Below are 20,163 nucleotides of genomic sequence, written 5' to 3' on the forward strand. Positions count from 1 at the left end.
TATTATTCTCTACATGTTTTTATGTATTTCCGTGAGTGTCCTATTAAATAATCAATTAAGATTTTAAAATTGATTCACCCATGATTAAATTAATACGCTGCTTTCTGTTGGTTCTTTTTTGTTGTCTATACCTTGAGGATTGACCATCCCCATATAAGCAGCTGCTCGCATAAGCAAGCAACTCATATTAAACGCTCGTAGGTGAGTAACGGTGTGTTACTGACCCTTCTAGTATTCTTTGTTCTTGTGTTATATGTCTCCTGAAAGTCGGGTGGCTCTCAGGGCCCCTGTAAAAATGGGCAAGCCTCCTGCTTCCTCTCTGGATCCTTGCGTCCCTCCCAGCCGCCAAGACATATAAAGGTATTCGCAGCGCTTCGGGAGGGACCTGGAATAAAATGCTGCAAATCGCTTAATTTTAGCCTTGTCCGCTCTTTGCAGATCCATGAATCTGAGAATTTCGCTTGAATGAGGGCGGACCTTGATAACATCAGAACCAATCCCTGCCCCAGAAATGCAGCATCAACATCTTCTCACCCGGGTTATACCGAAAGGGAGTAACAAAACAGTAGCCAAGTATGCCAAGAAATCCCTGCCACAGTTTTTGCATGTCCTAACAGCAGGACTGTCACAGGACATGCTGAGATTTGTAGTTCCAGAGCAGCTGGAGGGCTGCATGTTGAATCCACTGCACAAATATTTATTTTCAAAGCATCTACAAATAAGCCAGACATTCTTTTCCACATTATAAAGTTATCATTCAAAGCCTTCTCTGGATAACCATGGTGAGCCATGGCTCACCAAGGCCAGCCCCGGCGTGCGTGAGGGGGATGATCTCCTGGACATCTTCGCAGCAGTCACCGTCCGGAGCCTGCCACAGTTGAATGTCACAGCACATGATCATCATCCAGTAAGTGCAGCAAGTAGGTGGCTCAGCCTGGCAGGCTGCACTAAATCACTCCAGCTGTCTTCTATCCAGCATCATGTTCTACCTGTTTGCCTGCAGCTCATGTCACATGGTGGCTTGGTGGGCTGCTGGCATATTGAATAAGTATATTAAATATACTTATTTAATATGCCATCAGCCCACCAAGCCATCATGTGACATGAGCTGCATTATACGTGTAGTAGTTGGTGCACAGTACACGTTCAGAAAGGGGACGTGGTTATACCCTTTTTGCCCATGGACATGCCCCTTTGTTCATGGCCACGCCCCCTTCCTGAATGTGTACCGATTTCTTATCTTCAAATGTTGGAGGGTATGTTATTGCTAAGGGAATTGTAAAATGTTGTAAATTAAATGTAACACTGTATTTTACAGAAATGTATATCCTAGTTATATTATATGACAGAATATCTGCTAATAAGTTTATGGATTTACTAATACTGTCATGTAAAGTACTGTACCTACTTTTTGTATATGACTTTCTATCCCAGCTGTATCACCCCAGTTTGCCTGCCCCTTCCCTTTAGAATGTAAGCTCTAATGAGCAGGGCCCTCTCTCCTTGTGTGCTTTTCTAAGAATATATCTCTGCCACTGTTATAATGCATCAGTGTCCGCTGTTGCAGTTGTCTTTTATTTTCTATATATTCATTTGCAATTGTATCACTATTTTCTTGGTTTTTTTTTTGCTCTTCTTTATATTGTCATGTGCTGCGGAACCCTTGTGGCACCATATAAATAAAGGATAATAATAATAATAATAATAATAATAATAATAATAATAATAATAATAATAATAATCATTAGCTTATATTAAGTGCTACATTCTTTTTGGGCTTACAGACAGCAAATTCTTTATTGTGGTTGATATTTCATCTTTCAAGACACAGTGATGTGCAGGAAAAACTTCTAGAAGAAATCCAGAATGCTTTGTCACCAACACAGTCACCAACTGCTTATCATTTACAGAAGATGCCATATTTGAAGTCATGCATTAAGGAATCTATGAGGTTATAACTATTATTATTACTATATATTTTTTTAGAAATAGAATTAACTTGCTTAGCAGTACTGATCAAGAATAAACAGGACCATAATGTAAAAAAATAAAGTCATTGAGACCTGCACACTAAGGATAGAGTGATTTGGTCACATTGGGTATTATTTAACATTTGACTTTATATCAAAATATGTCCTACTGATGCTAAAGCAGTATTTATACATCTGACTTACCACAGATGTGCCAATGAGTATATTTACCGATGGTGTTCATCTGCGCATGCGCAGATGCGTTTCTGCACATGTGCAGGCGGCTGGTGTGTGCACCCACGGCGAACAGTCTGTTCGCCGGGTGCATGCACACAGAACAGTGGATGGTGATAGAAAGGGAAGTCGGGCGCTGGGCAGCCCCATTAAAATATTGGAACTCCCAGTGTTTCACAGGCATTCCCATGAGAATGAGCATTTTCATGCTAATGAGGCCTAGACACGGGTGCGGACCAGGAAGCTGACATCACTGGATGTCAGCTGCCCGCCCATTTCCGTCCCAGCGTGCACGCATAAGTAAGTGACTTGAAAGTCACTTTTATATGCGTGCACCTTCCACATCTTTCGATGGTTGGCGACCATCGACATATGGTGATGTTAAACATCCATTCGCAGTCTGTGCATGGGAACACACGCTGTGAGGGGGGGCGGGCAGTCGGCCCGGTATTCACCAGGCGTAGGGGGTACAAATTACCAAGGCCAATGTCTGATGGAAGGGCCCAATGGGGGTCCTGGGCCCCCTCCCCTTAAGTGACAGCAGCAGCTGCAGCTCTCTCCTCTGCCCAGCACACACTGCTTTGTGTTGGGTTGCAGTGTGGCCATGGTGGTGCTTAAAATACAATATTTTCTCAGGATTAGGTAAGTGGTACTACTGTGTGATGTAACGTGAATAAGGGACACCATCGCATGATATAATGTGAATAAAGTTGCACTACTGTGTGGCATAATTTTAATTGGGGGTACTATTGTTTGGCCATGCCTCTTCCCAGCAAGAACACACCCCTGTTTGGGCTGCACACTGAATGTGTGCACTGTTTCTATTTAAAATATTGTGGGTAGGAGCACCAAAATGATGACTGCTATTATTAGGGTTGATGGTGCTGGGAAAGGGGAGCAGGGTCAGAGGCGGAACTAGTGGCGGTGCTAGGGGGCACCAGCCAAAACCTTGCCTAGGGCGTCATTTAAGCTAGGGCCGGCTCTGCTCCAGACATATTGGCCCTTATTCTGATCGGTGCAGATATATCTGCGTGCGTTCGGGCCGCCGATGTTTTGTGTCTGCGCATGTGCAGAGGCGTCTCTGCGCATGTGCGAGCGGGGCGTAAGGCCAAATCCCGCATGATATGTGAACACTCCGAACAGGGGGTGGAGAGGGCGTGAAGGGCTATTTGGGCTCATTACCATATGCATACCCCCCGCGTTTCATGGGAGTTCCCATGAAAACGCTGGGCGTACGTATGGTAATGCGGCCGTGACGCACGTGTAGGGGGAGGACATATGACATCGCCGGATGTCAGCTGCCCGCCCAGATCCCTGCTTTTGCATGGAAAAATGCCCGTGTGGTCTGAGGTTGCGGGTGCTGGTGGAGCACTCGGTCCTGCATTCGTCTGCGACCATCGAATGATGGGGGAGGTTCCCTTAGATGGAGGAGGCGTATTCCGTGAAAAATACACGTGCGGTCCGTTCGGCCAGCTTCTTACCGCATACGGACGGAGTTGGCGATCCGTATGGAAGGCGGGGTTTCGCACGCACGGTCCTGGCCGCATAATCGGCTCTGGCCGCACCGATCAGAATAAGGGCCATAGTGCTGTAAATCTAAGATACGATCAAATCTACTTATGAATTAATTAGGAAAGGCATGTATTTCTAACCCGCCAATGAACACAGTGGCCGATACAGGGAGGAAGGAGGCAATCCATCCAGGAAGGGGGCAATTCATAATACACAAACATTCTCCATAGTCACTTTGAGTGGCTGCAGACTTCCTATCCTCTGTGGTGAGATGGAGCAGCTCCCATCAGGAAGGTGGCGTGCACGCATTAGATGCACGCATGCCCCGTTCTGACAGAGCCCTCCACCTCCCGCTGCAGCTCCCCACCTCCTGCTGCAGCTCCCTGAAGCAGAGACGGGCAGGGAAAGTGTTCCTCGATTGCCAGCTAAGGGAATCTGGTGATTCCCAACGCTGGCTGAGAGGCGCTCCATCGGTATATCCTTCCACTGGATGAACTTCTACTTTAAGTGATAAAGTTACAAAGATGGTTCTTCTACTGAGCATGTGACGTTGCAACCAATCAGATTCTATGGAATCTTCTAGAAGGTTCTAAATAAATATAAAGTAGAATCATATTGGTTGCTAAGGGCAACATCCCATCTTCAATAGAACTCCCATCTCAGTAAATTTACCCCAAGTGTGGCCCAACTTGCATGTGTCTTTTATATGTTCATGAATACACCATACCTGCATTTAGTAGGAAGTGTAAACACTGAGCCAGGGATTTAACATAGAGTCACCTAGATCCCACAGTAATTTTTGAAGTGAGCCCAGAAATGCCGCCCCACCAATAGGCACAGAGGCCTAGTCTGAGTCAGTACTGTTCTTACACATGCATTGTGAAGAAATAATTGTTGCAATATCGGACATTTATGGCCCTGCACTGTGTGTGGATCATTTGATCACCAGCAAGTTGTTAGACAGTCATTAGGTCGAAACCATAAGGTTGACATGCATTTAGGTCGACATGTGCCTAGGTCGACATGCAGGAAGGTCAACATGAGTCTAGGTCGACATGGGTTTAGGCAGACAGGGTCATAAGGTTGACAGGGTCATTAGGTCGACATGGGTTGGGTCGACAGTCAAAAGGTTGACATGGGGTTTTTCACTGTTTTTTTACCCGAATGTCGACACAGTCGATATGGACACAGGTTAAAGTTCACCGCGTCCCCTTGAATGGCTTGCTGTGCTGACCATGATTTGGGCTCGGTGACTCGCTATGCTCGGCACACTATTTTGTTCTCCCTCGTTTATGGTAGGGCATGAAATATCACCTGTCGGCTCAAAAAACAGTGAAAAAACCCATGTCAACTTTTTGACTGTCGACCTAACTCATGTCAACCTAATGACCCTGTTGACCTAATGACCCTTTCGAACTAACCCATGTTTACCTAGACCAGCGGTTCCCAACCTGTGGTACGCGTACCCCTGGGGGTACGCGTCCACACGCTGGGGGGTACGCCGCGGCCCGGCCTGTAATGGCGGCCGTGCAGGGAGACTGTGTTTTACTATGTGCCCCGCTCGGCGCTCAGTCACAGCCGCCTGTCACATTGATATGTAGACTGACAGGCGGCTGTGACTGTCTATGAGCGCCGAGCGGCGCACAGGGCGGGGACTGGTCTGCGCTGCTAAAATGAAGGAGCGGAGTGGGGAGACCACTCATAGCAGAGTGAACCCGGCGTGGAGGCGGAGCTATTTGCATGTCGCACTGTGTGTGCGACATGCGAGTGGTGACTGCCGGGTAGTGCCTCCCCCTTCCTCTGATCCAGACTAGCCAAGCAGGGGACAGAGGAGGGAGGTACCCACGCGGTTATGCGCAGGACAGCCAGCAGACCCACTCCACACGCTGCTTGGTAGCCTGGAGCCAGCTCAGCCTACATTTATGTAAGTAACAAATTTTGCTGACTATATGCTTCTGCTGTGGCCGAGGGGAGAGGGGGTAGGGGGGAGGGATTTTGTCTTTTCTCAGGCGTGGGGCATACTTGTTACTGGCACTGTGGGGCATTGCTGGCACTGTGGGGCATTGTTGGCACTGTGGGGGCATACTTGTTACTGGCATTGTGGGGCATTGCTGGCACTGTGGGGCATTGTTGGCACTGTGGGGGCATACTTGTTACTGGCATTGTGGGGCATTGCTGGCACTGTGGGGCATTGATGGCACTGTGGGGCATTGCTGGCACTGTGGGGCATACTTGTTACTGGCACTGTGGGGCATTGCTGACACTGTGGGGCATTGTTGGCACTGTGGGGGCATACTTGTTACTGGCATTGTGGGGCATTGCTGGCACTGTGGGGCATTGATGGCACTGTGGGGCATTGCTGGCACTGTGGGGCATACTTGTTACTGGCACTGTGGGGCATACTTGTTACTGGCACTGTGGGGCAATGCTGGCACTGTGGGGCATACTTGTTGCTGGCACTATGGGGGTATACTTGTTGCTGGCACTGTAGGGGCATTGTTGGCACTGTGGGCACATACCCAGTACCATGGGGTCATACCTGGCACCGTGGTGGCATTCCCGTTTCTGGCACTGTGCGGGCATACCTGGCACCATTGGAGCATATGTGTATCTGGCACTTTTGGGGGCATATGTGTATCTGGCACTATTGGAAGGCTAACGTGATCCGTTGGAATGTCTGTTGCTTCAGTAATAGAGATTTGACAAGGTTCTGTTATTTTATATGCCCTCCGCAGAATGGGCTGAGCTTATATAGTGGTCAAGTGGTTGCACTTTTTTTTTTCTCGTCATTGCCAGTATGACTTGCCCCTGTTAAGCCACACCCATTTTTAGGCCACGCCCCTGAAAATTTCACGAGGGGGTACTCATAAATGAAAAGCCTAATCAAGGGGTACGGGAGACAAAAAAGGTTGGGAACCACTGACCTAGACTCATGTTGACCTTCTTACATATCAACCTAGACACATGTCAACTTAAATGCATGTCGACCTAATGACTGTCTAACAACTTGCCGGTGACCCAATGCCCGTATCCCGAGTCCACTGTCATGACCTTATGTTTTGGGTATTCATATGCCGAAGAATTGGATTGGGGGTTTAGTGAGCCCTTTAAATGTGACCTTATTAAACTTGGATATATCTCCAGATCACTTTTAATTGGCATATATTTTGTAAATACTGAACTCCTGTACTGTGGAGTCTCCGACTTGGAATGCGATAAAGTGGAGGGAGATAAAGTACAGTACCTATCAACCAGCTCTTAACAATGATATTTCAAACATAACCTATAGCATGACAGTTAGGAGCTGGTTGGTTGGTACTTTTGGGTAGATGTATGAAGCATTGTCATGGGGATAAGTGATATTAATGCATGTGATGTGTGCTGATAATGCCTGTCATTATCGGCACTAATATCTGGAAGATATTATGCTGATGTGGCCGCCAATGAATGAATGGTCAGTGGAACCCTCAGGTGGGGAAACCTGTAAGCCCACGGTTATACCTCCCTTCAGAGGAAATATTTCTGCCTACTCTGTAAGCTACTGTCTCTTTTCCCCAATTTTATTTACAATGTTGTTTTATCGGATTATACAATATGGATCACCCGATAACAAACACAAGTTCTCACAAAAACACATGAGTTTAGTGAAAGCTACATTATGTAGCCACACAGCCATATTTTCACTGGAAAATGTGGCTGCTTTATGGGATTTTGGTGTTGTCTGCCTGAGGCCTTCTTTTCAGAGTAGAGGAAATTATATAGCCTGGGACAAGTCTATTATTCATGATCGATGGAAACGTCTCTCTCTCTCTTAAAAGAAACTGTTCAAGAATTAATATTATGATATTTTTTTAATGGTCATCATCATTTACAGTATCTTCTTGTTTTAGATTAAGCCCTACAGTGCCATTTACAAGTCGAACATTAGAAGAAGACACAAACCTTGGAGGATATTTGATTCCTCGTGGTGTAAGTTTTACTCTTTTTACTTTATTGTATTGCCTCCTTTTATTGTATGCTTTTGCAACACCAATTCCAACATAGACTATAAATGAATTGTGATATAAGTTTTTTTCAGTGTGCTATTTGTGTGAATCAATGCTACAGTATTTCTTTAAAGTTTGGCATTCTTTTTCAACCAGACAATTATTAAGGGATACAAAGAAACACACATTTTAATCACTTAAAATATTTAGATCAACGCAACAAGGCCAAAATCCATGTAATAACTTTACATTATGATGGTGTCAAGAAGGTAGATCGGCAGTATCATGGGCAACACCAGTTTTCCATGTGCATTTGCTCTGTGCATGTTTTAACAGAGAATGTACAGACATGTGTGATTGTAGGATCATGTGCTCCCTGTTGGGAACCTCTACGGTGTATAGAGGGGTATGCATGAGATGAGTCAAGTTCTACGAGTCAGAAAAAGTCACATTTGCTATTGTCCAAGGATCTGAATCTCTTCTATGGTGCCTCACGTCCAGGGGTTAGCCCAGTGGTTCCCAAACTGTTTTGAATCACAGCACCCTAGGTAATCAGAATGTTTTTTCACTGTACTCCTAGGCCAAAAGTTTCTTATTGATACATTTCAAAACAAAATATTATATATAGTAATTTGAGTTTATATGTCATTCCTAGGTTCAATTTTGTGGTGAGGGACAGGATTCACTTATCTTATGTCCACATAAGATAAGAAATAACTAATAATAAATAAATAAATTGGAAGCCACAAGCACTGGTTTTGCCTATTACTTTGACTGTAAATAATTTGAGTTGGTCCTGGACCACCAACCCAGGGCACCCCTGAAAGGGTCCTGATGCACCTCAAGGTGCCTAGGCACACAGTTTGGGAACCACTGGGTTAGTCAATTACAGTGTGTCAACCAGGCTCGGACTGGCCTGGGGGGGAACCGGGGGATTCCCCGGTGGGCCCCTGTCATCTAAGACCCCTCCCACTTTTACAATGGGGCGGGGCCTAACGCTTCACATGATATGCCGCCGGGTAGTCAATAGCTAGCGGATGACTTACCCGGCGGCGGGGCAGGCAGCTGGAGGCGGAGGGTGGGGGGCATGCAGCTGGAGGCGGAGGGTGGGGGGCGTGCAGCTGGAGGCGGCGGGGCGGGCAGCTGGAGGCGGAAGGTGCGGGCAGTGAGACGTGCTGCTGCCATGTAAAATTCACGTCTCACGCTGGACCGCAAGCCAGTGGGCGCTTGCGGTCCAGCAGCCAATCAGCTGGTGGCTGCTGGACTGCGAGCACCTATTGGCTAGCGGTCCAGCGGGAGATGTGAATTTTACATAGCAGCAGCATGTCTCACTGAGTCTCTCCCAGACACAGCGGGGAGCGGGGGACTCAGGACCCAGCACGCAGCATGCAACACAGGCAGGGGGAGAGGTGAAGTGAGCAGCTAACCGGCGGCTGGCTCATCCACCCACCCTGCTGCAAGCTGCACCCACCCACCCTGCTCCAAGCTGCACCCACCCACCTACCCACCCTGCACCTACCCACCCTGCTGCACCTACCCACCCTGCACCCACCCACCTACCCACCCTGCACCTACCCACCCTGCTGCACCTACCCACCCTGCAACCATCCACCTACCCACCCTGCACCCACCCAACTACCCACCCTGTACCAACCTACCCACCCTGCTGCACCCACCTACCCACCCTGCACCCACCCACCCTGCTGCACCCACGCACCCTGCTGCACCCACCCACCCTGCACCAAGGTGCACCCACCCACCCTGCACCCACCCACCCTGCTCCAAGCTGCACCCACCTACCCACCCTGCACAAAGCTGCACCCACCCAGCACCTACCCACCCTGCTGCACCCACCCACCCTGCTGCAACCCACCCTGCTGCACCCATCCTGCTGCACATGACTGCAACCCACCCTCCCTGCTACACCCTTCCTCCCTGCTGCACACTACCGCTCCCTCCCTGCTGCACACTACCGCTGTAATATCTGGGGGGGCTATTTGCTGTATTATTATCTGTGGGACCTATGTGCTTTATTATCAGGGTGGGGGATTTACGGATCAGATGTTACACACCTGCGATTTTGGCCCGATTTTGCCTGATTATTGGCCCAAAGTGCCGAAATCGGATGAAATTGGCCCAAAATCGCATAGTGTATAGCCACTCCTCTCTGGTCAGGTGGCCACACCCCTTCAAAAAGCCACGCCCCTTGGTGGGCCCCTGTGAGTGCATTTCCCTGGTGGGCCCTTCATGCCCCAGTCCGACACTGGTGTCAACCATAAAATGGTCTCCTCCAGGCCAGGTTTTATTTGTATCAAAGTGAGGATAAACGTTTCATGTGATCAACAAAATATAAACAACATGGTGCAGAGCATTGTATTTGGTGCAGAGCATTGTATTTATTGAATAAAAAAAAACATTTAAAATTCTAAGTACCGTGTTGGGCCTTATACATCTGGGGGTGGAATAATTTCTGGGGTGTCTCTGGGCTGCACTAGGGAGGGGATATTTGTTCAGGAGAATATGGAAATGAGTAGTTTTTGTGCATGATGGAGGTTTTGGGGTCTGTGTTCAATCTCAGTGGAGTGGAGGTGGGGTATTATTTGAAATGTGGAGGTTTTTGGTTTATCACCATAACTTATAGGTCTGGCAGATTACTAGACTGCAAAACATATTGAAACCAACGGCTTCCAAACAGGTGTAATGATGTATTGTATTGATCCCACCTATTTTGGTGTTGGCTCCACCTACATTTGATTTGGTGCCACTCAAGTGAGGCTACTTTTAGAAATTTTCTAGGGCCACTTTTAGTTCCCAATCTGCCCCTGGATACAGCTTACAGTGTCCAATTTCAGACCAGCTCCTTGGTGATTGCACAATTACACCTTAGCCTATTGAGATTGTAGGTCTCCCTCTGTTCCTTGATGGTGTTGCAATCTCATGTAGGAATCTGTGGATGTGAACCACCATCCTGGCTATACTGTAGCTTTTGGCACCTGCATGTCATTCCACTGTATTTTATTGGAAAATGGATAGAGCGCTAAATGAAAATAAATAAAATGAAAGAGTGACACCTGTAAAAAAAATCGGGTTAGTTTAAATTAGGGATGTGCACCGGCCACTTTTCGGGTTTTGGGTTCTGATTACCTTGAGGTTTTGGGTTCTAATGGGTTTTGGCAAAACACCTCCTAAGTGTTTTGTGTTTGGATTTTTTGGCTTTTTTTTTTTTGCTCCTACGCTATATTAACCTCAATAACTAAAGCGGCAATCATTTACACTGCAAAATCAACCTGGTTTTGCTGTGTAAATGATTGCCGCTTTTAAAAAAATGGGAAAATTCTCCCAAAATCTCTCACTTTCTGAAACTCATCTATATATCAGCGCACCCTGCGTGCACGTATGTACTTGCCCCCTTTTCATATGGGTCTGCTGGCTGTGCAATGTGAGTGGCCGGGGAGCGGAGCAGCCACCACCCTGGTACTCATCCTGCCTCCAGCTCTCGCAGCCTCTGGCCCAGCAAACCACTGCACTGTTATCTTGCGCCCCCTTGGCGCCGGCTCCCCCCCTGCGGCTGCTGCACCCTAGTTACAGCACTGCCCCTTAGTGCTGAAATCCCCATCGCTGCCGAGGTCAAGAAAATTTATAGTGCTTACCTCCCCCTCCACTGCAGACTGCCTGCCGGTGCCACTATTGCTGACGTCCCACCTCTGCTGCTTCCAATTGCTGCTCACTGACTGCTGTGCCCCTTTTGCCTCCAGTCACTCAGAAGCAGTAGCGGCAGGAGGTTGGCAGCCCACAAAAAATAAAAAAAAGACTTAGCTTTTCAGTGCCCCACTGCGTCCCCCTGTACCTCTATGCCCCATTACCCTTGCACTTCTCCTCTCGCTTGTTACCACTTAATAGTCCACATACATCCCCTAACAGCTATCACCATTTCCCTATACCCATCACACACACACACACTACTCCTCCTGTCCACCCACATACGCTCCATATGCTTCTACCCTTGCATAACCTACTGCCTAGCATACATTTACATATCACCCCCCTCCCCAGACACGGTTACATGACCCCCCTCCCCAGCACACATTTACATGACCCCCCAGCACACATTTACATGACCCCCCCTCCTCAGCACAGATTTCCATGACACCCCCCTCCTCAGCACAAATTAATATATTAAACCCCTCCCCAGCAGCACATATCACATACCTGAAACTGTGCTGACTAACTTTGGAGCTGTTGCAGGCTCTTCCTAGACCTGCTGGCTCCTCCTCCATCAGGTGTGGCTGCTTGTCTGTTGCTGCTGGTATGAGGGAGAGGGAGGTAGCATCATAACAGATGGTGGAAAGTTGGGCAGCGCTGTCACTGCTCTGTCCACAGGGAGAGAGGTTGCTGTGGTAGGACAAGAGGACCAGCGGGCAGGAGAGGTAGGAAGGCCGCCGCCGTAGACAGCCCATGCTGCGAGCGCCGCTGCCTGTGTTCAGCAGCGGGGCCCATGAACTGGCTTGGTCACAAGTCCAGTTTCAGGCGCCGGAAGCCGGTATTTGAGAATCCGACGCAAGCTGATGACGTTCTAGCCTCGTTTTCGGACTGGATTTTTGGCGGGATGGACGCGAACGGCTCGAGAATGCCTCGGATCAGGTAAGTTTGTGGGGGTTCGGATATCTAGGATCTGAACCCACTTATCTCTAGTTTAAATATATACACTCATTTTATTTATTTTTATTTAGCGCTCTATCCATTTTCCAATTATCTACAAACCCCTACTTAGAGCTGCTTAATGCGCAGCTTATTCACTCACAATTCCACTGTATTTTATGTTCCAGTGATTTCATTACTACTACTGATTTCAAGTACAATAAATCCTGGTGTCCTTGGGTTTAGGTTGAATATTTAAACCCACTTGTAGTAGCAATTTTTGCTGAGACCTCTTTTCTTTTGATGCGGATTTCTGGCTTCTTATATCTCCCATTTTTATCTTTTTTTCAGGTTAGTAATTTTTAACTATTGTCCTTTTTTTATAGACCATAGCAATGATTAACTTTCATGCAATGACTTGGAATGATGACTACTTTCCTGATGCTCAAGTGTACATACCTGAAAGATGGATGAAACCAAGAACCACAGTTAACCCTTTTGCAAGTACACCTTTTGGCGTTGGAAAGAGAATGTGCATAGGGCAACGTTTGGCAGAATTACAGCTCCGGTTGACTCTGTGTTCGGTAAAATTAATTTGTTTTCATTGATTACAGAGCTATTGATAAATCTGAATTAAGTACATTATGACAATTTATATGCAAACACATGCACTGCAAATTCACATACCTGGACCTATATGTAATTAAATAATACATCATTGAAACATTTTCCTTTATAGTTTTATAATAATGAACACACTACAATAATAGTAAGTAAGAAAGTAAGTAGGTAAGTAAAAAGTAATAGTACATCCGAGAATACATTGCAATATTGACACTTGAAGAAATATTTCTATTAAGAAAGTACAAATATTTTAAACTTAAAGTATATATTTAATCATTATTTGGGCATAGCTCTTTTTCTTCTGCTTCTTACCTTTTGTTACAACAATTGCTTATCTACATAAGTATAACTGAACAATGTTTGTGCGTGTGTGTGTGTGTGTATGTGTGTGTATGGATGTTCCATGATAACTCTTGAAGGCTTGAACTAATAGTCTTCAAACTTTGCATACTACCTTATCATCTCAAGAGACAATCTATGTTTGAAGATGGGATTAATCGGACGATCCCTTAAGGTCCCTTAAAGGTCCATGCTATTTCTGTTGGTTTCATGCATTGTGATATGTCATAGGAAAGCTTCTGACTTTCTGAATACAACACAATAAACAAACTATCCTATGTGGACCCTTAAAGGCCTATAACGGTCCATTAAATGAAAACCATTTTCACTTTACAAACCTTTTGACAAACTGAAATTAATAAGCGACTCATCGGCAGAGTTGCCTGTGAATCAAACACTGTAGATATGGTTGTGAAATCCATTTTAAGATCAATCCCCAGTCAATTATTTTTTATCTTGATTGTTTGCTTATTCATTGATGGTTTTTGGGATCTTCTGTGGCTGCTGCAGCAGCTTGTGCCCTGCTATGGTTGGGAATGGAAGGTGGATAGTTGGAGACTTGGTGTGCCTGCCACAGCAGTGTCTGCTCTGCTGTGGTTGGGTAGGGTAGGTGGATAATTGGAGTCCTGTTCTGGCTGCTGCAGCAGCTTTTGCCCTGTTGTGGTTGAGAAGGGAAGCTGGAACAAGAATTGCATGAGCATAAACTTTTGCCTGTCCTTTGGACAGGCCTTGAGAGTAGTAATATCCAATAGTATGTTATATTTTTTGCCTTCTGTCCTTGTTATTAATATTATTATTACCACAACTAAAATTTCTCACATACAGTATGTAGAACTACATAAACAATAATAGTAAGGTACAACAATATAGGCACATATCAAAGTAATTTGGGGGTTATTTGCACTTGAGCGCACGGCTGGGTAATTATCAAATAATTGCTGATGTTTACGGCTTGCCTTATGCAAGTAGATTGACAGGAAGCCTGCACTTTTGGATGGTAACCAGCCCGTGTACTGGGAGATGAAGAGAAAACACATCTTGCAAATATAAAACACCTCTCTGCTAGGTGTGAACAGAATGGCGAACAAGCAGTTTGCCACGCCCGCTCATGCCAAGCGGCTGCACATGCGCATAAAAGTATATGTGCATACCCAGTCGCTCACCATCGATCCCCTGCGCGAACACACAGGCGAGAGCGGGGATTACAATCACCCCCTATGTACAGACTGCACACACTAAAAAATCATTAGATGGTGCACGGTTCCAAATGGATTTGTAGTTAATCACAGGGATGTGATGTTTTTGCAAGCTAAGAGTAACCCCTTTTGTACTGTACAAAAACTGTTCAATATCCGATTAAAATGTCTTATTGAATGCATTTAAAAACAGGAAATGTAAACCAACTGCAGCACATACTGAGAAAATCATATTTCTAGGGAATTATTATTTAGCTATATTTACAATAAGGTTAACATATTAATTAATATATGTTTCACTTATGTTTATTTTAGGTAATAAAGGATTTTCATATCTGTGCCACTGATAATGAACCAGTGAAGGCCATTTTCTCTGGAGTAATGGTTCCAACACGTAAATTGCCTGTGTCATTAAAGAAACGTTAGATACTTCTATATAATCTATAATGCTGTGACTTATAGTAAAAATGTAATGTTTACCTGTAGACATGAACAGATCCGTCAAGCCAACAGTTGTATTTTTGATAAACCAAATCTAAATTCTTTTTATATGTTTAAGAAAACAAAACCTGTTACTTTTCCATAATTATTTCACATGTATATTTGTTGATTTTACAAATGCGTATTTGAAACCTTTAATGACCGGAATTGTTATGGTCATTTAGGATTATTAAAACTAATTAATGTTACTAAAACATAAATATAGCTCTGTTTAAAAATGAGTACAGGATAAATGTCAATTATTACAAATATATAGTAAATATTTTTGCCTTTTTGGAGTGAGATGTTAGATTAAAGGGGTATTCAATCTGGGATTCCAAATGTCGGAATATCCTAACAGTGGGAATCCCAGGCCGTTTTTGTTCCGTTTGACAGGAACTCAACAGTCAGAATTCAATGTTCCGACTGTCGAGTGTCGGAAAGTCCAAGGTTTGGCAAAAAAGGCAGCGGATTGGCGAAAAATGGCTGAGAATTTGACAATTTGACTTTTTTTTACTGTCAGATCTGTTTTGTCGGAAACTGCCTTCAATGCTGTCGGAAATGACAGCATTGAATAGGCAACAGCCACTATTTCCACCTGCGGAAATAACGGCTGAGATTGAATACCTCCTAAATGAAAAGTCTTTTTTCTTTTGGGCATTCTTAGAAAAATGCCCCATTGTGGAAAAAGAAAATGAAGGCTGATTTATCAAAAAAGACTTATGAACAAGGGGTACGCCAGAAGGAAGCAGCACCGTTCAAAATTCAAATAGGGGGCAACACCAACATTCCAAACTACCTCAATGGTAGTGGGTGTAGCTCCCCTATTTATATTCTGAATTGTGATGCACCTCTGGAGGCGCTACTGCAAATTAATGATGCCCAGCTCCCCCAAAACACTGTCATACAGTGGTAAATGTAATATTGCTGTTTCTGATTTATGTTTCATGGAGCATATGTGTGCTCCAGTGAGATATTGATACTCACTGGAACTGGACTTCTGCTTCTACAGTAGTTCCAGATTGTTCAAAAAATAGAATGAAAACATAAAAACAAGTATGATTTAGGTTTATATAAATTCTACTTTTTTACTGTGGGCAACCCAGGCTGATCTGGAGATGGAGTTATGACATTGGTGGTATATGTGCCACCTCTGTAGTTGATAAATTGGCTTCCCTATGCTTGCATAAACAGATGTAAAATAAAAACACATATCCACATTGTAAAGATTAAAATGTTTGTAGGGTGACAACAAAATTCAGCTACATGTTGTTACATTAAGGTGACAGTACCTGCTGCATTTATTCTGTGGTTTAATAATGAACAGAATGTCTTCACTTTTAAATGGAGCAGGCATGGAGGAGCGAATAACAAAGACACAGACAAAGGGCAGTATTCAATGTCTTTTTTCGGCATGTGCAGCAAATCCTATTTAAGATTCGCTAAAAAAAAAAAAAACGAATCTGCACTGGCAAAAACGGCTGCTAAATTGTCAAATTTGCAGACATGTTTGGCGATTCACAGCCATTTTTGCCAATCAAAGGGCTATCTGACTGTTGGAAAATTGAGTATGCTACCCCCACCCTCACAGCACACTGACCCCTAACAGCATACAACCTCCCCTTATAAAACACAGACCCACTCACAGCATACAACATCCCCTAATTGCATACTGACTCTCTCACAGTTTATGACCCCTACTCATAGCACATTTACTCCCTCACAGATTATGAGCACTCCCTCATAGCACAGTAGCCCTGTTATGGCATGCAGTCCCCTCATAGCAAACTGACCATCCTCACAGCATGTAAAACCCTTCTTAGCACACTGACCCTCTCACAGCTTTCAAACTCCCTCAAAACAAAATGACCCCTTCACAGCATACAAACTCCGCTCATAGCACACTTACCTCTTTACAGTTCATCCCCCCATGCTCTAATAGTGCACACTTAGGCCCTCACTGCTCATCTTCCCAGAATAGCCTCACAATACAAATGGACACCTCCTCCATGGAAACACCAGAACCAGTGGCATAAGTTCGTCCCAGTTGCCAGGAGGCAAGATAAATATTGGTGCCCCCCAAATAGTTCAATCATTAATATGTCTGTCTCCAGTTAGACAGGTCATGGGTTCTAATAGAGCAGGGGTGGGGAACCTCAGTCCCGGAGGCCAGCGGCTTTGCCGGGAGTCAAGTACAGGGGAATTCTCACGAGAGGTCGGTAGTTCTTGCGAGATTCCTCTTCAATCAATAGCAGACAGAGACTGTAAGTCCTATTCAGCGGCAGCCGCCGGAGCGTGGGACGGCTGCAGCAGGACAATTTGTAAGAGAATTTTTTACATACAGTATGGCCCCGAAGGATTTTTTCCCCATACAAACTGCCCTTGGCACAGAAAAGGTTCCCCACCCCTGTAATAGAGAGTCGGACACTTGCAAAAATTATGTTAGTTGGGGAGTCAGCCACAGAAGATATATCGATGACATTCAATTAACTGATTCAAACTGGCAGGGGAGGAGAGGTGCCCCCCTTGGGAGCAGGAGCCCAGTGGCAGATTACTCCATTGCCTCCCAGAGTTACGCTTTTGACCAGAACACTCCCCTGTTACATTGTTCCCACCAGTGACACAGCATTGTGGGTCTGATTCTGCTTTAAGTTGATGAAATCAGCTGGCTTCACATTAGCTGTGTGCAAGGGGTGGGGGTGACCCATAGTTTTGGTTTGGTGAGTACAGAACCCATAGTTCTGGTTTTAGAGATGGAGCCATCCATCACTTCTCTATCCTCCTTCACAATCATGCCTTCCCAGATTGCCTCCTGTCTTCCGCATGTCCAGTCAGGATCACTTTCTTTGCCTGCGGCCTATTGTGGAATCCTATTAGGAGTCAGTCTGATTCATTACACCTGGTGGCAGTGGTGCTAGCTGCAAGTGTTGGGGCCCTTTACTGCTGCAGGCCCTGGTGCAATGCTTGCATTTCTACCACTGTGTGTGTACAATACTTGTACATCAAAAGTGAGAAATTAATAATTAGTCTCCTATTTAAAGTCTAATTATATTTAAAATGATGGATATTATAATGGATATGAGATTTTAAAGAAATAAACCATTTATGTAAAAAATAATAAATTATGATAAAGTTTCTGCTGGTAATTAATACTCTCCCTGGTTATAGTTGAATCGTAGAATTACTCACATTCAGGTATAAACTTGAACAATAACAATTGGATTTTACTTGCCAATACAATGGAGCTGCTATTGACCTTACCGTATATGCTTTTCATGTGCAGTTATTAAGATCAATTTGAGGTTTTATTTTTCAGTAAAATACTGTATGAGTGTACCTATGTATTTTGATATCCTTCCTAACCTGTTATGTATTATGTAATTAGTTGTACACTTCTAATAAATAAAGTATTTTTTGTGTAGTATTGCACTGGAAAATAGCCTTGTTGTGTCTATCTGAAAAAAAGCCTTGTTGTGTTTGTATAATTTCCACTAGGCTGGTGAAACTCCAATACCTATTTTTATATACTTCAGTAAGTATTTGCTAGTTGCCAGGTTGGAGGTGCTCCCCCAAGTCTTAAAGTATTAAGTATTAAAACTTAACTTTTAATTTAACAAATCCTAATATAAAGTCATTTGGAATTGACCTGTGAGAAATTTGTGGTCAGAACAAATGTACCTATATAACACACACAAACAAACAAACAAACAAACAAACAAACGAACAAACAAACATTAATTGTGCCAACACACTTTGATTGGACTGTACTTAAATCAAATAACCTGGTATCCTTTACTTATAAACTCATTAGGGTTAATACTATGTCATAGACATTTCTTAATGGTATCCCCTCTATTATACAGATTTTCACTTTCTTGGTGTATACTGTAATTCACAACTAGTAAAGAAAAGCACAGAGCTGAGTGTAAGGTTCTCCCCTTCAATCTGCTTTTCCTCTATCTTGACTCAGAGTATAGGGGGGATGAATGTAGCGCAGAGAAACTCAGGCTCTTTACTTCTAATAAATACATGTTCCATATTGTATCACATTTCTAGTGATGTGGTTGATTGTTTCTGTTATGTCAAGACCTATTTAAGAGCCCAGTACCCTCATTTGTTTTATACAGTATCTAATCCAAAGTGCTCAACTTTGACTTTGGTTCCAGATCCACTATCTATACTAAAACATATCAATGTAAAAATCTATCAGTTAACTGACTAATTTGAAAGCATTAATAAAATAAAAATTACACTGTTAAAATAAGCTAAAATGTATTGTATTTTCATATACAACTGAGCTGAAACCATGATTTTTCTACTTCCTAGCACTCCCCCAGTACCTGTAAGATGTTTCACATGCTATTACCTTTCACTGGAATTCTCTACATCTCCCTATCAGAATCTCCACCGCTCTACAAAACTTTAAACAGGCTCTCAAGATCCACATCTTCACCAAAACTAGCCAACTCTCACCCTACCCCTCTATTCCACTCTCACTGTCTATCCCATCTGTGTCACTTCAGTCTGCCCCTACCCTTTACAAAGATTTGGCACGAAATCCCGGTGGTCAGAAACCTGACTGCCGAAATACCAACAAGGGAGGGCAATGGATCGACCCCCCCTTGCGGGCTCGCTGCGCTCGCCACACAGCGGGCCCGATGCCTTGCTACACTCGGCACACTATTTTATTCTTCCTCTATGGATGTCGAGGACACCCATAGACGGAGAAACTGCTAGCATTGCGGCGGTCAGGATTCCGACGTCTGTATTTCGACTGCTGGGATTCCGACCGCTTCCCCTTTACAATGGAAACTTCCCTCATATGCCCTTTCCTCTGTTACTTAAACCATCTTCTACTCCATTCTCCCTTCAATTGCACCAAATACCTTGGTCTTATGCCACCCTAATACTTACATCAATATCATCTGTTGAAGGGGTTCCGGACGGGGTCCCCACAGTCGGGATCCCGACAGTTATTTACCCGATGTCGGGATCCCGACAGTCAAAGCCCCGACAACCACCTGCTCCTCTCCCTCGTGGGGGTCCACGACCCCCATAGAGGGAGAATAGAATAGGTGGCGAGTGTAGCGAGCCACTGTGCCCACAGTGTGTCGATCGCAGCGAGCCCGCAATGGGCTTTGTTGCACTCACCATGCTGTCTGGGTCCGGCCAGTTGGGATCCCG

General features: G+C 44.7%; 1 protein-coding gene across 1 annotated transcript in view; it reads left to right on the forward strand.

The window, feature by feature from the left end:
• The window catches only part of LOC146080454 (1,25-dihydroxyvitamin D(3) 24-hydroxylase, mitochondrial-like), a 48,193-nt gene extending 29,854 nt beyond the window's left edge, over nt 1–18,339 (forward strand). Inside the window, exons 8-11 of the mRNA XM_083187766.1 lie at nt 1,785–1,951; nt 7,607–7,685; nt 12,727–12,924; nt 14,815–18,339. Coding sequence (XP_083043892.1) covers nt 1,785–1,951; nt 7,607–7,685; nt 12,727–12,924; nt 14,815–14,925 — 555 coding nt within the window. The 3' untranslated portion in view covers nt 14,926–18,339. The remainder of the gene's footprint in view (nt 1–1,784; nt 1,952–7,606; nt 7,686–12,726; nt 12,925–14,814) is intronic.
• Nucleotides 18,340–20,163: the final 1,824 nt, after the last annotated feature.

The sequence above is a fragment of the Crinia signifera genome, chromosome 5 (assembly GCF_055691185.1).
Source record: "Crinia signifera chromosome 5, ASM5569118v1, whole genome shotgun sequence".
Classification (NCBI taxonomy): Eukaryota; Metazoa; Chordata; class Amphibia; order Anura; family Myobatrachidae; genus Crinia; species Crinia signifera.